Raw genomic sequence first — 16,783 nt, 5'->3', positions numbered from 1 at the left:
AGCTTCTGAGCATGCCCAGAAGCTGTTTAGCAGGGGAATGCGGCGTCGCCCGGAAATGACGAGCGGGGCCGGTGCCGTTGCATTGATTCCTGGGAGCTATGACGTTTAGCTCCCAGGAATCATCGCGAGGCAGGAAGTGACGGGGTGAGCCGCGGCTCCGAGGGAGGAAGCAGTCAGAGGTGAGTATTTACGATCTTCAATAAAAAGGTGAGTAAACAAAAAAAATAAAAATAACTATCCAATTCCTTTTCAGGTGAGCTCTACCTAGCGGAGGGGCACAAAAAAAAAAAAATCGTTTTTGTGCCCGGAACTCCGCTTTAAGGCCCGTCACACGATAAGAAAATCTGTAGGGAAAATTCGTCCGACGACCGATCTGTCGATTTTCGGATTGTTAGTATGGTGCTTTCGACAGCCGACTCCGACTTTTCGGCTGACAAAATCCTGATGTGCAGGCTATATACCGTAATTTTTGTCGTCCGTCAAAACAACGTCCGATTTTCGTCTCATTAGTACAGATTTCGACTGAAAAAAATCTTAAGAGCAAGACTAGGCATGCTCAGAGACGAAAGAACACATACAAAGCAATCCAACACATGACATCACTTCTGAAGTAGAATTCTGTCATACGGGAAAATTCGTATGAAAATAACCTCTTCACTTTCCACATCAGACTAGCATGCCACAAAAAACGGACGACAGATCGTTCGATAATCTGATCGTGTGTACGGGGCTTTACACATATATGTTTGCAAATGTTTGAAACTAAACCCCTTGTTTTTAACGTGAACAGTTAGACAGGATAAATTTGGTTTTGTTGCAGGTGAGCTGGGAATGTTTGTTCTTGATGGGAGGAATAGTGCCTCATCCTTGGTGTCAATGTAAAGAATAGTGCCCATCATCATTGGTGTCAGTGAGAGGAATAATGCCCCATCATTGGTGTCAGTGAGAAGAATAATACCTGTTATTGGTGTCAGTGGGAGGAATAGGGCCCTGTTGTCCGCGGCAGGAACTATGTCCCACAGTTGCTGACCGTTAGAGGAATAATGTCCCAAGGGCCAGATAAAAGCAAGCAAAGGGACATACCTGCCCCCTGGGCCGTAGTTTGGGGACCACTGGTCTAGATGATTGAAGCTTGTTAGAGAAATTTACGTCATGGTTGGATGGCGTATACATGGTGGCATGGATAGAGGAATTGGTAATTTTATTTTTTTTTTTTTCATTTAGCCTATCAATGTATGACCAGCTTTACAAGCATCTGAAGCTTGTGTCTGGCATGGGGTTCATTTCTGTTTTATATGAGAAAGGACCTTTGGCTATGCACCTTAAATGCTGAAGATATGCCCAAGTGACACCTGACTCACTTTAAGGGAAATTTTCTTCCTACTTGCCCTTGATGCTTGTCATTAGCGATGCAACTTGGGATCGAAGTGTGCTCCAATATCAACACCAAAGATCTTTGGATGAGGCAGAGTAACTCTAACCTTCATCTTCTACTGCAGTAGTACTCAAATAGGCAACCAGAGCCTGCCTGTCACCAAAACCACAGTTCTTGAAGCCAGAGGTCTCTGTCCTACTTTGCTTAGCCTTCTGCATTAAGGTGCGCCCTTGTGAAAGTGGAGGCTGTTTGTTCAATCAGCTGGGTTCCTTGTTTACTTGCTCACAGTTTGGTTGCTCAGGCTATTCCATGTGGCCTCCTCTCTAGACCTTTGAGTCACATGCCTCTTTAGGCTGCCCTTCCTCTCACTTCTGGTAGTACCTCACCTCATTGTGCACCATTCCAGGGTGGTTTGGGTTCTTGGCACCCTAGGACCTCTACGTCTTACTCTAGTATAAGCTCATCCTTAGGCATGATATTCCAAATAAACTCGCATTCCTTCCCACAGAGGAGTCTTATTCCCTCATAAGTGGTTGTACCCCATGTGGTGCTTGACTCTGCTCAGCCCAATTCTTCTCCTGAGGGACCTCTTTGATCTACAAGGTTGACACGTATCAGCCTCTACTGCGTCCTTCTCTAGCAAGGACCTGACTCTTCTGCATTTTCCATGGATCTTTTACCCTTTACATATGTGTAGCAGGCTTTTCCCTGTTCACCTCTTTTGGTGTTTGTGGGGTTGTTAGGGAATTCCCACTTCTGATGTGGTCCTTCAGTTGTTTTCTCCCTCTCCTTCTGAGTTTGGGAGTTTGGAACCTGGACAGAGAAGCAAAGAAAGTCTTACAAAAAGTATATAATCCTTAGGACTCTTGCCGTAATAGTACAAATCAAGTCCTCATTGTGCATAATAAATCCAGGTGCTCACAAACGTGGCCATGACACATGCCTCCTTCACACCATGCATGCACCAGAATTGTATGACTCTAAGAATTATGGTCAAGTAGCACTTTTATAAAGATGTTAGGCCTCCACCACTTCACTTCAACTTCCATCCCCTGGCTCCGCTCCAAGCCTCCCAATCCAAGATGACTCAGATGAGTATATGAAAAAAAAAAAAAACAACGAAAGAAACTTATCATGCTTCTCCTTTATTCACAATTAAAATTCCCTTGCCACATATCCCCAGACAAGGGCTCACTCAGATATGCATGTGCCCAACCTGGCACTCCGGATTTCCAGCAGTGTGTGATATTTGGAAAGTTGCTGCTGTTTTTTTTCACCCTAAGGATTTTCTTCCCCTGTATCCATTTAGATTTTATGCTGTAAATAGCATTAATGGCTATCCATTTATAAGGTTGGTAATTTGGTAACATCCTTGCTGATCATGGACCTCCCTTTCCTTGAAGCTCTTGATTGACCAAATATTTGGTCCAAACTTCCTTTCCCAGAAGTCAAAGGTTAGCTATATTAGGCATAAAGTGTATGTAAACTCCAACAATACATTTTTCTTGTTTGCTCTCTTTTTGGTTCTGATAAATATACAATTTTTTTCCGCGTTCGTCCTACCGGAAGTCGATCCTGCCGCTCCTACTCACGGCCGCCAAGAGTTGAATTCCTCTTCTCTGGAAGCAGTCACAGCCCCCCACAGTGGCTATGTGGTTGGGAAAAGTAGCAAATATTAATGAAATGGAAGATCTGATGGCGACTGAACGGGGTTCGCGAGAAAAGTTCCTCAAGCGATGGTACTACTGGCATGAGTTTAGCTTCTCCGCTGAATACAAAGATTTGATCACTTAACTGGTTGTCGGCGTTAGGGTTGGTCATCTCCCCCCCCCCCCTCCTACTTTTCCATCCTTGCCCTCCCCTTTTCCCCACTCTTTACCCCCCCCCCCCCTACTGCCCACTCTTCCCCTCTCCTCTCTCTTCTTTCTGCTCTTCCCCCTTCTAGAAAACTCCCCCCCCCCCCCCCCCTGGGCATTTATACTCTTCCTATATGGTGATGGATGCAGGGCGACCGGGATGTCAGCTTGGTTCCTCCTCTCCTTAACAGACCGGCCATTTGAGAGATGCCGGTGGAGGGGAGGTCCTGTCTGGGAGACTTACGCACCGTAGCCCACTTTTTGAACTTCCGTATGTTATTATAGCGGTTCGAACGCATGATATCTCATGTGTGTCTTTTGTTAGTTCCCTGACCCGCTACATCTACATCTATAGTTATTGGACATTTACCAATATGCTCTGTTGTGTTGTATTATATTGTATGTCCTTTTTCAATAAACATTGAATTTGTAAAAAATATACAATTGACCGCATTTTATTATATCTGTTCAGCCTGCAGTTCATCCAGTCTGTAATCTGTTGATCCAGTCAGAAATCTTGTGAGCTGATATTGTACTTTCCTGCAATGTCTGACTCTGGACTGTTGTCAGTATTCCCTGCTATCACTTAGTCTACAAAACACCTCCCCCTGTTATGAAGAAAAAGGGAAGGTGTTATGTAGTGGTAACATACAGTGAATCCAAAGTATTCAAAGACCTTCACTTTTTCCATGTTTTTTATTTAACCAAAATTGATTAAATTCATTATTTTCCTCAAAATTCTACAAACAATACCCCATAATGACAATGTGAAAGAAGTTTGTTTGCAATCTTTGAAAATGTATTAAAAATTAAAAAAAATCCCATGTACATAAGTATTCACAGCCTTTCCTCAATACTTTAGTGAAGCACCTTTGCACCAATTACAGCCTCAAGTCTTTTTGAGAATGATGCTACAAGCTTGGAACACCTATTTTTGGGCAGTTTCTCCCAATCTCCTTTGCAGGACCTCTCAAGCTCCATCAGGTTGGATGGGGAGCATTGGTGCACAGCCAGATCTCTCCAGAGATGTTTATTTGGGTTCAAGTCTGGGCTCTGGCTGAGCCACTCAAGGACATTCACCGAGTTGTCCCATAGCCACTCCTTTGTTATCTTGGCTGTGTGCTTAGAATTGTTGTCCTGTTGGAAGATGAACCTTCACCCTAGTCTGAGGTCTAGAATGCTATGGAGCAGGTTTTCATCAACTAATGGGCCATACACACTATAAGATTTTCTGAAGACTTTTTCCTTTAGACTTACCAAAACCATATAATATGAGGTAAAACCTAAACACTTTCAATTTGTATGCAATCTGGCAGGCCCTTGCACTACATAGAAAAGGTAAATCTGAAGGAAATCTAACCACAAAACTTGGATAGTGTGTATCCAGCTTAAGTCTCCGTACATTGCTGCATTCATCTTTCCCTCGATCCTGACTAGTCTCCCAGTTCCTGTCGCTGAAAAACATCCCCATAACATGATGCTGCCATCACCATGCTTCACTGTAGAGATGGTATTCACCAGGTGATGAGCGCTGTCTGGTTTCCTCCAGACATGATGCTTGCCATTCAGGCCAAAGAGTTCAATCTTTGTTTCATCAGACCAGAGCATTTTGTTTCTCATGGTCTGAGAGTCCTTCAGGTGCCTTTTGACAAACTCCAGGTGGGCTATTATGTGCCTTTTACTGAGGAGTGGATTCTGTCTGGCCACTCTACCATACAGGCCTGATTGGTGGAGTGCTGCAGAGATGGTTGTTCTTCTGGAAGGTTCTCCTCTCTCCACATAGAGACGCTGGAGCTCTGTCAGAGTGACCATCGGGTTATTGGTCACTTCCCTGACGACTAAGGTCCTCCCCCCGTGCTCATTGGGACCTTCAATGCTGCAAAAATGTACCCTTCCCCAGAAGATCTGTGCCTCGATACAATCCTGTCTCGGAGATCTACAGACAATTCCTTGGACTTCATGACTTGGTTTGTGCTCTGACATGCACTGTTAACTGTAGGACCTTATATAGACAGGTGTGTGCCTTTCCAAATCATGTCCAATCAACTGAATTTACCACAGGTGGACTCCAATGAAGTTGTAGAAACATTTCAATGATGATCAGTGGAAACAGGATGCACCTGAGCTCAATTTTGAGTGTCATGGCAAAGGCTGTGAATACTTATGTACATGTTATTTGTGTTTGTTTTTTTAATAAGTTTGCAAAGATTTCAAACCACCTTCTTTCACGTTGTCATTATGGGGGTATTGTTTGTTTGTGGAATTTTGAGGAAAATAATGAATTCAATACCTTTTGGAATAAGACTGTAACATAAGAAAATGTGGCAAAAGTGAAGCTCTGTGAATACTTTCCAGATGCATTGTAGTGTTATGTTAAAGTCAGGGTTATATGGGGGGCTGGCCTAACATATTCATTTGCAAGTGTCCTCCTAACCTCCTATAGGTGGCAACATAACCTTTCTGTTTAGGAATTCCTAACTTCTCATCTCTCTCAATGGACTTCAAGAAAAATATTTTAAGAAAAAAATCTTATTTTCCTAGACAGTGACGTTTCATGTCAGCTTTTAGTTTAGCTTGCTTTGGGCTCTTTGTTAAACGTGTCCTTTTTTGTTTTATCTGCCAGGAGACCCATCGCTCATACAAGCAACAGTTGGAGGAATTAACAAAGCTTCAGACACGGTGTGCTACTTCTATTACACGTCAGAAGAAGAAGCTAAAAGACCTATCGGTAGAATTAAAGAAGTATGTGATGCCTTTGTCTAATGAGAATTAAATGACAGATGCAATCATTGTGCATTCTAGGCAATGACATTGTAATTACTAAGCTAATCTTACATAAATCCCCTCAGAGTATACGGTGACATTCAAAGTTCTGCCTGCACCAGATGTTGGGATCAGTAACATTGCCTAAAATATATTTACATTTAAATTAGGCTTTGATGATCTAGAATGCTATGAAAAACTGGAATGATTAAAACATATAGGAAACTAGTCACAAGCTGGGATAGATTTAACTGTAAAAAGGCTTTGTTAAAACCACATGACAGCATAGTCAGTAGGTCTACAGTTACAGGAAGCTTAACCGCTTGCCGACCGCCGCACGACTATTTACGTCGGCAGTCAGCCCCTCACAGGCAAAGCGACATAGGGCTACGTCGCTAGCCTGTAAGGCTCTAGGGAGCGAGCGCGTGCTGCCGGTGGCACGCTCCCACGCGGTCAAGGACCCCCCCCCGCGCGTGTGCCCGGTGGACCCGCGATCGTCCGTTACACCGGAAGAAAGGCAGGCAGCTAATGTAAACAAAGCCGCCTGTCATTCTCCCCTGTGTAAGAATGGAGATCAGACGGTTCTACTATGTAGGACCGTTGATCTCTGTTCTTACACTAGTAGCCACAGCCAATCACAGTTAGAAACACGCCCCTAGGGACACACTTAACCCCTCCCTCTCCAATAAAGTTAACTCCTTCACTGCCAGTGTCATTTTTACAGTAACAGTGCATATATATAGCACTGATTACTGCAGTAATGTCACTGGTAACCCCAAAAGTGTCAAAAATGTCAGTCAAGGGTCCGATCTGTCCACCGCAATGTCGCAGTCCCGCAAAAAAAAAATCGCAGATCGCCGCCATTACTCAACAAAAAAAAAACAACAAAAATGACAAAAGTCTTTCCCTTAGTTAGTAAACGCAATAACTTTTGCGCAAACCAATCAAAATATGCTGTTTGCGTTTTTTTTTTTTTTTTTTTTTTTTTTTTTTTTTTTACCAAACATAGGTAGCATAAAACAAATTGGCCTAAAAAAATGTTAAAAAAATTTTGATTTTTACATTTCTTTTTTTTTTTTTTTTTTGGGGAATTTCATATAAAAAAATGTGAAAAATATTGTTATTTTTGCAAAATTGACGCTATTTTTTTTGTTTATAGCACATGATCAAAAAATCGCACAGGTGATCAAATACCACCAAAAGAAAGCTCTGTTTGTGGGAAAAAAAGGACGTCAAATTAGTTTAGGTACAGTGTCACACGCAATTGTCCGTTAAAGTCACGCAGTGCCGAATCGCAAAATAGGCCCTGGTCAGGAAGGGGGTAAAATCTTCCGGGGCAGAACTCCATAAAAATGTTAACTGGGTTAACTTCTGGTTTTGTCTAGGGGCACACCGAAAGGCTATACTTACCTGATCCTTTCTATTCTCTGGAAAACTGCAAACCTCTACGTCCAACGGTGGACTGTTCCTGCTGTCCTCACATCCAGAGCCGGCCTGTGGGCGTTCTAACATTAGGAACACTCCCTTCACAAGACCACTAGTGTGCAGGGGGGGTCGGTCTGGCACTCGGAGGATCAGTGGATTAGGTAAGTATATCTCTGCTCTGAAATACCCTAGACAAAAAATGAGCAGTTAACCCATGTAATGCAGGGACAGCCCCACTGCATGGGAGAAGAAAGTTTTGTTCGTAGTTCCTATTTAAGTTAGATTAAGTTTTCAACCTTTTGCGTAGACTTTAAAGAGTAGGTGCACATTCAGGCAACGTGCATGTATTATTTTTGATCCCTTTGCCCTGAACTAATTTAACCAAGAGTCCCCCTCCACAGATGATTACTTACCGAGATTTGATGCCTGCTACCTCAGTTGTTTACATCTAGTGGTGAAAGGTTTCTTCTCCTGGCTGTGCCTGCACGGTACAGCCCTATAGACTTCTATTGGGCAGGTCTACCTCCATCTCCTAGCCGAGAGATGGCCCCAAGGAAGTCTAGCTGATGCTGCAGTTGGGGGAAGGAGAGTGTGCTGCCCATGCACTACTTTTCATCAAGAAATTGTGCTCCCTCCTGTAATTCTGAGGATAAGCACCAAATGTCTGGCATGCCCAGGAAACTAGCCAAGAAAAGGGAATATAAACCGCATAGGAAGATTTCGGTCAGTCTTTAGGGGGACCAAAACAGCCCTACAGGTATGGCATTGACAGTAAGCAATATTTTGAAAAATAGCGCATTGCATTTTACCTTTCTGGAGCTCCTTGTCAGTATGGGCCATTTTATGCAAAAGGTGAACTTAGCCTTTAGGCAAATAGTTTTTTGTAAATCTGTTGGAAAGATTCTAATGTGGAGATTCTGCCAATAAAGGTACCTCCTATGGAAGGCTGAAAACACTAAGCCACTGTCTCTCAATTAACAGCTTTTCAGCCTGCCTTCAAAGCTTCTTCACGTGGCCTTTGGGTTGCCAATATGATGGGCAGCCCAAGGCCAACTAAGAGTCCACACGGCAGGCTGACATCTCTGCTGTCAATTGCAAAGCAGTGGCTTACCTGAAAAGGAGAGTTATTACTTACTAGGTCTCTGGAGAAGATTTACAACACAATCACAAAAATAAATCGCTTACAAATACTGGAACTGCTGACTTTTACTATAAAGACACTTACCTGTCCAGGGAGCCTGCGATGTTGGCACCCAAAGCCAATCCATCCATTGGCTCAGGCGCCAACATCTTCACTAAGGGAAACATAGAGTGAAGCCTTGTGTTTCCCACTGCGCATGCATGAGCTGCACTGCACTTTCTGAAGAGCCCTGCTGTCTTCTGGGACCTGTGTGTCTCGCGGGGGGAGGAGGGGCCAGAAATTGCGTAGATCGCCGCACAAAGATTGCAGCGATCTTACCCAGAAGTAGGAGCGGGTACCTGGTTTTGACAGGTATCTGCTCCTCCATCACCCCCCCCCCCCCCCGAAAGGTGCCAGATGTGGCAGCGGAGGGGGGGAGAAAGCAAACGAACGACGCTTCTCCTTTTGGGTGAAGCTCCGCTTTAAGAATACTCTCAACAGTGTGCCATGCTGCCAAACATACTGAAAAATAGATTTTGAGTTTTTATACGATTTGAGTTTAAGTAAAAATCTCACAAAGGTGAACAAATATTTTTTTTTTTTAGTAACTCAATAAATTAGTTGCCGTAATGCAAGAGCTTAGTTAACCATACCAGGCCAAGAGGTAATTTTCCTGAATAAGCCCATTGTTGTATTCTTAAAGTGGTTGTAAAGACAGAAGGTTTTTTTTATCTTAATGTATTCTATGCATTAAGATAAACCTTCTGTGTGCCGCTCTCCCCTCAGCCCCCTAAAACTTACCTGAGCCCCATCTAGATTTAGTGATGTTGCACAAGAGACTCAGCAGTCTGGAACTCCCCTGCTCATTGGCTGAGACAGCAGCGTGGCACCATTGGCTCTGATTGCTGTCAATCAAAGTCAATGAGCCAATGAGGGGAGAAAGGGGGCAGGGCCGGGCCCCAGCTCCATGTCTAAATGGACACAGGGAGCTGTGACTCGGCTCAGGTGCCCCCATTTCAAGCTGCTTGCTGTGGGAGCACTCAACAGGAGGGAGGGGCCAGGAGCGCCAAAGAGTGACCAGAGAGGAGGAGAATCCGGGCTGCTCTGTGCAAAACCACTGCACAGAGGAGGCAAGTGTAACATGTTATTTTTAACGAAAAAAAAAAAGCGACTTTAGCATTACTTGGACAGGGCTTTACATGTTAAAGTCAGGGTACAAAAAAAACATTCTAAATATTTTTACATCTCCACATATCTTCTGTTCTCCGCTGCATAAGAGCTGGGGTAGAAGAAACCACAGTACACTGATATTTCCAGTGAAAAGGCTGTGTGTGTGTTCAGGACAATACTGGTCATTGGAGAAAAGTACACAGAGTTTCCAGCATAGCTAGAGAACTGACCATGCTGTGCTCTCATGCCAAGTGTGTTCAGGTTTTAATAGGAAAACAGAGGGTATGGCAGAAACACCAGTGATTTCACACGTAGACAAGAGAACAGGATACTTTCTCATACAAGTACGTGGTACAGCAGGCACATATCCTGAATATGAAATGTTGGGTTTACACAATCTTTAACAGCTTTACCTCCTTTTTATAAGATTGATGACATAACTGCTGCATAGAGCCTTCAAGATCACCCATTCAAGTAAGTACAAAACAGTCTGCTTCTGATCATCTCTCTGCCTTTCTGATTACAATCTTCTAAAGTTAAAGTTGTGTGATGAGAATGTTAAAGACAGAGCGCTGATTAGGAGTGCTGTGTACCTACTGGAGTGGGTCATGTTGGAAGGTCTGACCTGTGCTTAGCTTGCCTACACTATTTCCAGGACCTACCAGCTACAACAATCTGTGATGCACAACCGAGACTTTGTATGATCTTTTCTCTTTTATAGTGAAAATCCACCCAATCTGTGCTGTTCTATGTCTCAGTAAATGTATGATGAGCACTGTTTTCTATATTCAAGTAATCTACAAGGGATTGGATCCTGATATCTTTGCATGTATGCAGGGTTAAAGGCAGCCAAGAAAATGAAGAAGACCAAATTAAAGAAATACAAGAAAGCATTAAGTTGCGGGAGAAAACATTCTTTGAGATGGAGTCCTTTCTACCCAAGAAAAACGGGTAAGGGATATGTTCCAGGAGATATGATTATTCCAGTGGAAAAAAAAAAAAAAGATCTTATAAGCATTGGCACAACCGTCATAAATAATCATCGTACTGTGTATATGTTTGTATCCTATGATCATCTGCTCCATCTAGTGGAAATAATGCAGTATTTTCCTGATTCAGCTATTTCAAGAAAATACAGTATAACTACTAGATGGAGCGGACGATCCTAGGATATAAACATATCATACACAATTAATTATTATTAGTATTAGGCACATTACAAGGATTATTCAGATGGCTGTGCGAATGCCTAAAACATTTGCAGAGTACATTCTTTTATAAAGATCCCCAAATGTTAAGACACGGTTGCTGCAAAACAGGAATAACAAAGAAGTAATTGAAAAAGATCAGCTTAATTAATTGTGTCTCCGCTATGCAGATACCTTCTGTCAGTCTAAAAAAAAGTAATTATTCAGTGTTCTCGTTAAGCCATCTTCTGTTCCGTAATGATTTTATAGGGCATTAATGGCCCAACCGTGTGTTGTGTTAAGGCAGTCTAATCATTCCTTGCATGTGCATCAGAGCTGCGTTGTCTGCGTTGCAGAGCAATTCACAGCATGCACGTTTTAACAGGTGTTACCGCAAACGCACTGCATTGTAAAAGTGTGCAAGAGTTCCCTCCTTGAAAACAAAAGTTCTCCTCAAATGCTGTAGTTCTTGGGAAAGCTTTTACCCTCTTGAAGACCAGGCCTTACATATGAAAATCCATATTTCTTTTGTTCATTGACGGAACACAACTCCTGATTTTCTTCTTAACCATTGGGTTATACTGCCCCCTCCAGGAGTGGGACATTAGGCAGAAAAAAAGTCTGGCTACGCCTTTGGGCAGTCCCAGGAGGTATACTCCTCCCTCTGCTATAGGTACTCAGTTTTTTTCTGCTTAGTCAGGACCTAGTTCCTTGCTAGTATCTCTGCTCCTGGCAAATTTTTCTTTTTAAATAGATTTTTTTTCGCCTGTATTTTTCCTGTGAGATCTACAATCAACTGCCGGACTGGGTGACGGCCTGGATAATCTAGATCCAGTGGTCACCCCAGTCTGGCCAGCGAGAGTGCTAGGTCGGCTGCGACATAGCCCCACCGGATGGGGCTGGTTTGCGAGTTAAACGCCTCACGAGTCGCAGCGTTCCTCCTTGCCAACAGCCCCCCCATTTCGATGGCGAGGGGTTCTGTCTGCAGTGGTGCTCGCCTGGTTCCTGGTGTGGTGAGTAGCTGTCATCCCACCCCCTTTCCCCCTGAAGGGTTTTGAGGTGGACGTGGGCCCCCAGGTTCCCCTCCTTCCCGATCGGCTGTGGGGGGGGGGGGGGCTGTACCTGGTGGGGGCTTCTGCCAGGACCCCCATCCTGCCAGGGCCTGTCCTTAAGGCCTAGGGATCCCTCCCTGGGAGTCTGGTAGATCTGTGCGGGCCGCCATTTTCTTGTAGCCTGTGTGCCCAATGCACAGCGGCTATGTTTGTGTAGTTCAGCGGCCATTTTGCGGTGGTTTGCCATTGAAAATAGCAGCAGCCATGACAGTGGAGCCCTCTGGGCAGCGATTTAGGTGGTGGGAGCCCCTCCTCATCCCCTGGTGCTGACTCCTGGATCTTTTTGTTTCCTAAATGCCGCTCGTGCAGTGCAGATTCTCCTGTTGGCTGCAGTGCCTGGTCTCCCTTTCTGCGGAGGAATAATTGGTGCTCTGTGACTGGCAACCATGTGGTGCTGCCGGAGCGGTGGGGGTTGTCCCTTAGCAGGGTTTTTAAACTTTTTTGTGGGGTTCCCCTGTTGATTCATGGAGTCTTTGTAGCACATCTCCCCCCCTGATCCCCTCTCTGGGGCTGCGGGGCCCTCCGGGTCCCATCCATCCATCGATGCATTGACAGTGGTCCTGGAGTCCCAGGTGGAGATGGCTTTTGGGTGACGGGCTGCCATAAAGCACCCTCGCCTTCCCCTGCCCCATCTGTCTCCTCAGATCCTGAATCTGATTCGGCCGCTGTGGACGTGGGTCACCCTGCTGGGTCTGCGAACATGCGCCCTGAATCCTCAAAAAGTGAGGATGATTCCTCCACTTCTGCAACCACACCCGAAAAGGCGCTGGTGGACGAACTGATTGTATCTGTGCTTGAGACTTAAAGTTGGAGGATTCAGTTGCGATGGAGGCCAGGTTCCCTTTGGCACTCACAAGCCATCCAGAGCGGCAAAGGTGTTCCCTTTCCCCTCCTAATTTGACAGAATTGTCACTAAAGAGTGGGCACGACCAAAGCATCCTCTTGGGGTCCCTAAGCAAGTTACTAGGCCATACCCACATGAGGAGTCCTTTCTTAAGAAGTGGACTGTTCCACCGGTGGTGGACCCTCCATTTTCCAGATTAAACGAGGCAACCATGATTCCCGATGAAGAGTCCCCGGCCTTTAAGGACCCAGCTGACAGAAAGGCGGAGGCTGTGGCCCCCAATATATAAACCCTGGCTGGTTCGGCACTGAGGCTGATATTCACCGTTGCCCTGGTGTCGCAGACTCTGACCGAATGGGCTAAGCTTTTGCGCCGTGACCTGGAGGGGGAGTAGCTCCCCCCTGCCTTTGCTAATCTGGTGGACCAGCTGGTCCAGGGGCTGCAATTTATCTGTGATGCCTCTTTGGATGTTGCTCCCATAGTGGCTTGGCTCCCTGTTTTGGCAGTGGTCCTTTCGGCGTATCCTTTTGGCTCAAATGCTGGTCTGCGGACCAGACTTCTGAAAAGGTCTGACTGACTGACTGACTGATTGCCTGTTTAGTGCTACCTTGGATGACATCATTAAAGGTCTCACAGGGGTACCATTCTTCCGCAGGCTACTAAGGGCAAGGACCCTTGTTGTAGATGTGGGCCCTCCTTCTCAGGCTCGTAAGGTTTTTTGTTTTGTTTTTTTGGGGTTTTTTTTGTTTCTTGTCCCTCAGGGTCGACTGACAAGGAAATGAAGCCCTTTGGGGCCTCATCTGGAGGATCCAAACAAACTTGGCCTGGCAAGTCCAGAGCGGGCTTTTCCAGACCTGTGGACATGGCCTCTTCAGTAGGAAGGTGCACCCTCACCCGTATCTGGGGTGGGGGGGATGTCTTCGCTGGTTCCTGGACCCGTGAACTTTCCTGGTACAAGACACGTGGGTCCACAAGGTTATACAGTCCAGCTACAAGATCCAGTTTTGTTCTTACCCTCTGGTAAGGTTCTTCCTTCACATGTGCAACTGTCCCCGGTCTGCTTACAGGCTCTTTTTGGGGCAGTGCAAGATCTTTTACTTCAAAGTGTGATTTGTCCCAGTTCCAACATCAAAACATTTTCAGGGGTTTTTACTCAAACTTGTTTACAGTCCCCAGGAAGAAAGGCAAGGTGTGTCCAATTCTGGACCTTAAGGCGCTGAACTGCTTTGTGCGGGTGCAGAAGTTCAGAATGGAGTTCATTCGCACGGTGGTGGCTTCCCTGCATCAGGAAGATTTTCTCGCCTCCATCGACCTCAAGGATGCTTACCTTCCCATTCCAATATGTGTCGGTCACCAGCACTTCCTCCACTTTGCTGTGGGAGAGGAGCATTATCAGTTTGTGGGGTTACCCTTTGGTCTCGCCTCCGCTCCTTTGGCCTTCACAAAAGTGTTGGCCCCGATGCTAGGATTGTTAAGCCAATGTGGGATCATGGTACTGGGCTACTTGGACGACGACCTTCTGCAAGCGGAGTCTCCTACTACCCTGGTACCGGGACAAGAATCTGCAGTCTCTGGACAATCAGATCCAGCTGAGCCAGGGAACGAAAGGGTTCCTGATATGGTGGCTTCATTTTCTGGCACTTCGGCTGGGCAAAATCCTTCCTCCCCTTGTATTGGACAGTGGTCACCATGGATGCCAAGACAGTGGTCACCATGGATGCCAACCTATCCAGATGGGTAGGCGTCCTTGGCAAAAATTCTGCGCAGGGGATCTGGGCACTGGAAAAGTCCAGACTACCGATCAATGTCTTGGAACTCCGAACGATCAGACTGTGCCTGGAACATTGGACGGATCGTCCTTCATGGATGTCCTGTGGGCATTCAATCGGACAATGCTATGGCCGTGGCTTATGTCAATCACCAGGAAGGGGGCACAAGAAGTGTCTTGGCAGCTCTGGTGGTATCCAGCATTCTAACGTGGGCAGAATGGTTCGTTCCAGCCCTCTCCGCCGGACACATTCCTGGGGTGGAAAACTGGCAGGCGGATTACCTCAGTCAGTGGGCATAGCCAGACTTTTTTTTTTTTTTTTTTTTTTGTGCCTAGTGTTCTATTCCTGTAGGGGGCAGTATAACCCAATGGTTACATAGTTACATAGTAGGTGAGGTTGAATAAAGACAATAGTCCATCCAGTTCAACCTGTGTAGGTGTGTGTGGCTGTAATCATCTCGCATAGCCCTGAATGTTCTGATCCTTGAGATGTACGTCTAAGAGTCTTTTGAAAGCCACCATACTACCTGCAGAAACCACCTCTTGTGGTAGAGAATTCCACAATCTTGTAACCCTAACAGTAAAGAACCCCCCACGTTGCCTGAGGTTAAAACGCTTCTCCTCTAATCGCATTGTATGCCCTCGAGTCCTCATGCAATCCCTTCGACTGAACAGCTTTTTTCTAAGCTGAGATCCCCATTGAGATATTTAAAAATTGCTATCATGTCCCCCCTCAGGCGTCTCTTCTCCAGGGAGAATAAATCTCTTAATAAATGGTTAAGAAGATCAGGAGCTGTGTCTGTCAATGACCATCAGAGAAATGGATTTTACGGGAAGTCAGCGGCTAATTAGCCTGTAGGATTGCTTTTACAAGAAAGCTGGCTGAAAAACAATACTGGGATGATGCGTGCAGCTGGAGGCATCATCCCAGTGTACCCATTTAAGTCCGGCGACATGCCGGTTGGCAAGCGGGTAAATTCATTAGTATAATGTTCCTTTCTATGACTGAATAACCATGTTTTTAGTGCTGAGGTGAGGCTCCCCCAGTTCAAGCTGGAAGGACATTAGAAGTTTGGAAGTTTGTTGAAGGATTTGAACTTTGATCTCATTATGTTGTGGTAGCTAGCAGACTGACACAGGATAAATGTGTTCCATATGGATGCACAGTGGAAAGTGTTTTTACCATAGCAGCCAGTCACAATCCATTATGCATTGGTCTGACTTCAGTAAAGTACTGCAGTTGTGCTTATAATTTTACATACCCTGGCGGAATTTATGATTCCTTGGCCATTTTTCAGAGAATATGAATGATAACACAAAAACTTTTCTTTCACTCGTGGTTAGTGTCTGGCTGAAGCCATTTATTATCGATCACCTGTGTTTACTCTTTTTAAATCATAATGACAACAGAAACTACTCAAATGACCCTGATCAAAAGTTTACATACCCCAGTTCTTAATACCGTGTATTGCCCCCTTTAACATTAATGACCGCTTAAAAGTCTTTTGTGGTATTTGTGGACGAGGCTCTTTATCTTCTCAGATGGTAAAGCTGCCCATTCTTCCTGGCAAAAAGCCTCCAATTCCTGTAAATTCTTGGGCTGTCTTGCATGAACTGCACGTTTGAGATCTCCCCAGAGTGGCTCAATGATATTGAGGTCAGGAGACTGAGATGGCCACTCCAGAACCTTCCCTTTATTCTGCTGTAGTCAATGACAGGTCGACATGGCCTTGTGTTTAGGATCATTGTCATGTTGGAATGTCCAATTCTGTTCCATGCGCAGCTTCCGGGCTGATGAATGCAAGTTTTCCTCCAGTATTTGATAACACATTGCATTCATCTTGCCATCAATTCTGACCAAGTTTCCTGTGCCTTTGTAGCTCACACATCCCCAAAACATCAGCGATCCACCTCCGTGTTTCACAGTAGGAATGGTGTACCTTTCATCATAGGCCTTGTTGTCTCCTCTCCAAATGTAGCGTTTATGGTTGTGGGCAAAAAGCTAAATTTTGGTCTCATCACTCCAAATGACTTTGTGCCAGAAGGTTTGAGGCTTGTCTCTGTGCTGTTTGGCGTATTGTAAGCAGGATACTTTGTGGCATTTGCGTAGTAATGGCTTTCTTCTGGCGACTCTACCATGCAGCCCATCTTTCTCCAAGTGCC

The 16,783-nt window shown here is 45.1% G+C and overlaps 1 protein-coding gene across 1 annotated transcript in view; it reads left to right on the top strand.

The window, feature by feature from the left end:
* The window catches only part of TMEM120A (transmembrane protein 120A), a 51,298-nt gene that overhangs the window by 13,169 nt on the left and 21,346 nt on the right, over positions 1 to 16,783 (top strand). The window contains exons 2-3 of the mRNA XM_082246518.1: positions 5,855 to 5,973; positions 10,547 to 10,660. Coding sequence (XP_082102644.1) covers positions 5,855 to 5,973; positions 10,547 to 10,660 — 233 coding nt within the window. The remainder of the gene's footprint in view (positions 1 to 5,854; positions 5,974 to 10,546; positions 10,661 to 16,783) is intronic.

Source organism: Pelophylax lessonae, assembly GCF_965119305.1.
Source record: "Pelophylax lessonae genome assembly, chromosome: 2".
Classification (NCBI taxonomy): Eukaryota; Metazoa; Chordata; class Amphibia; order Anura; family Ranidae; genus Pelophylax; species Pelophylax lessonae.
Note: the sequence above shows the minus strand (reverse complement) of the source record. Positions and strands in the feature narration are given on the sequence as shown.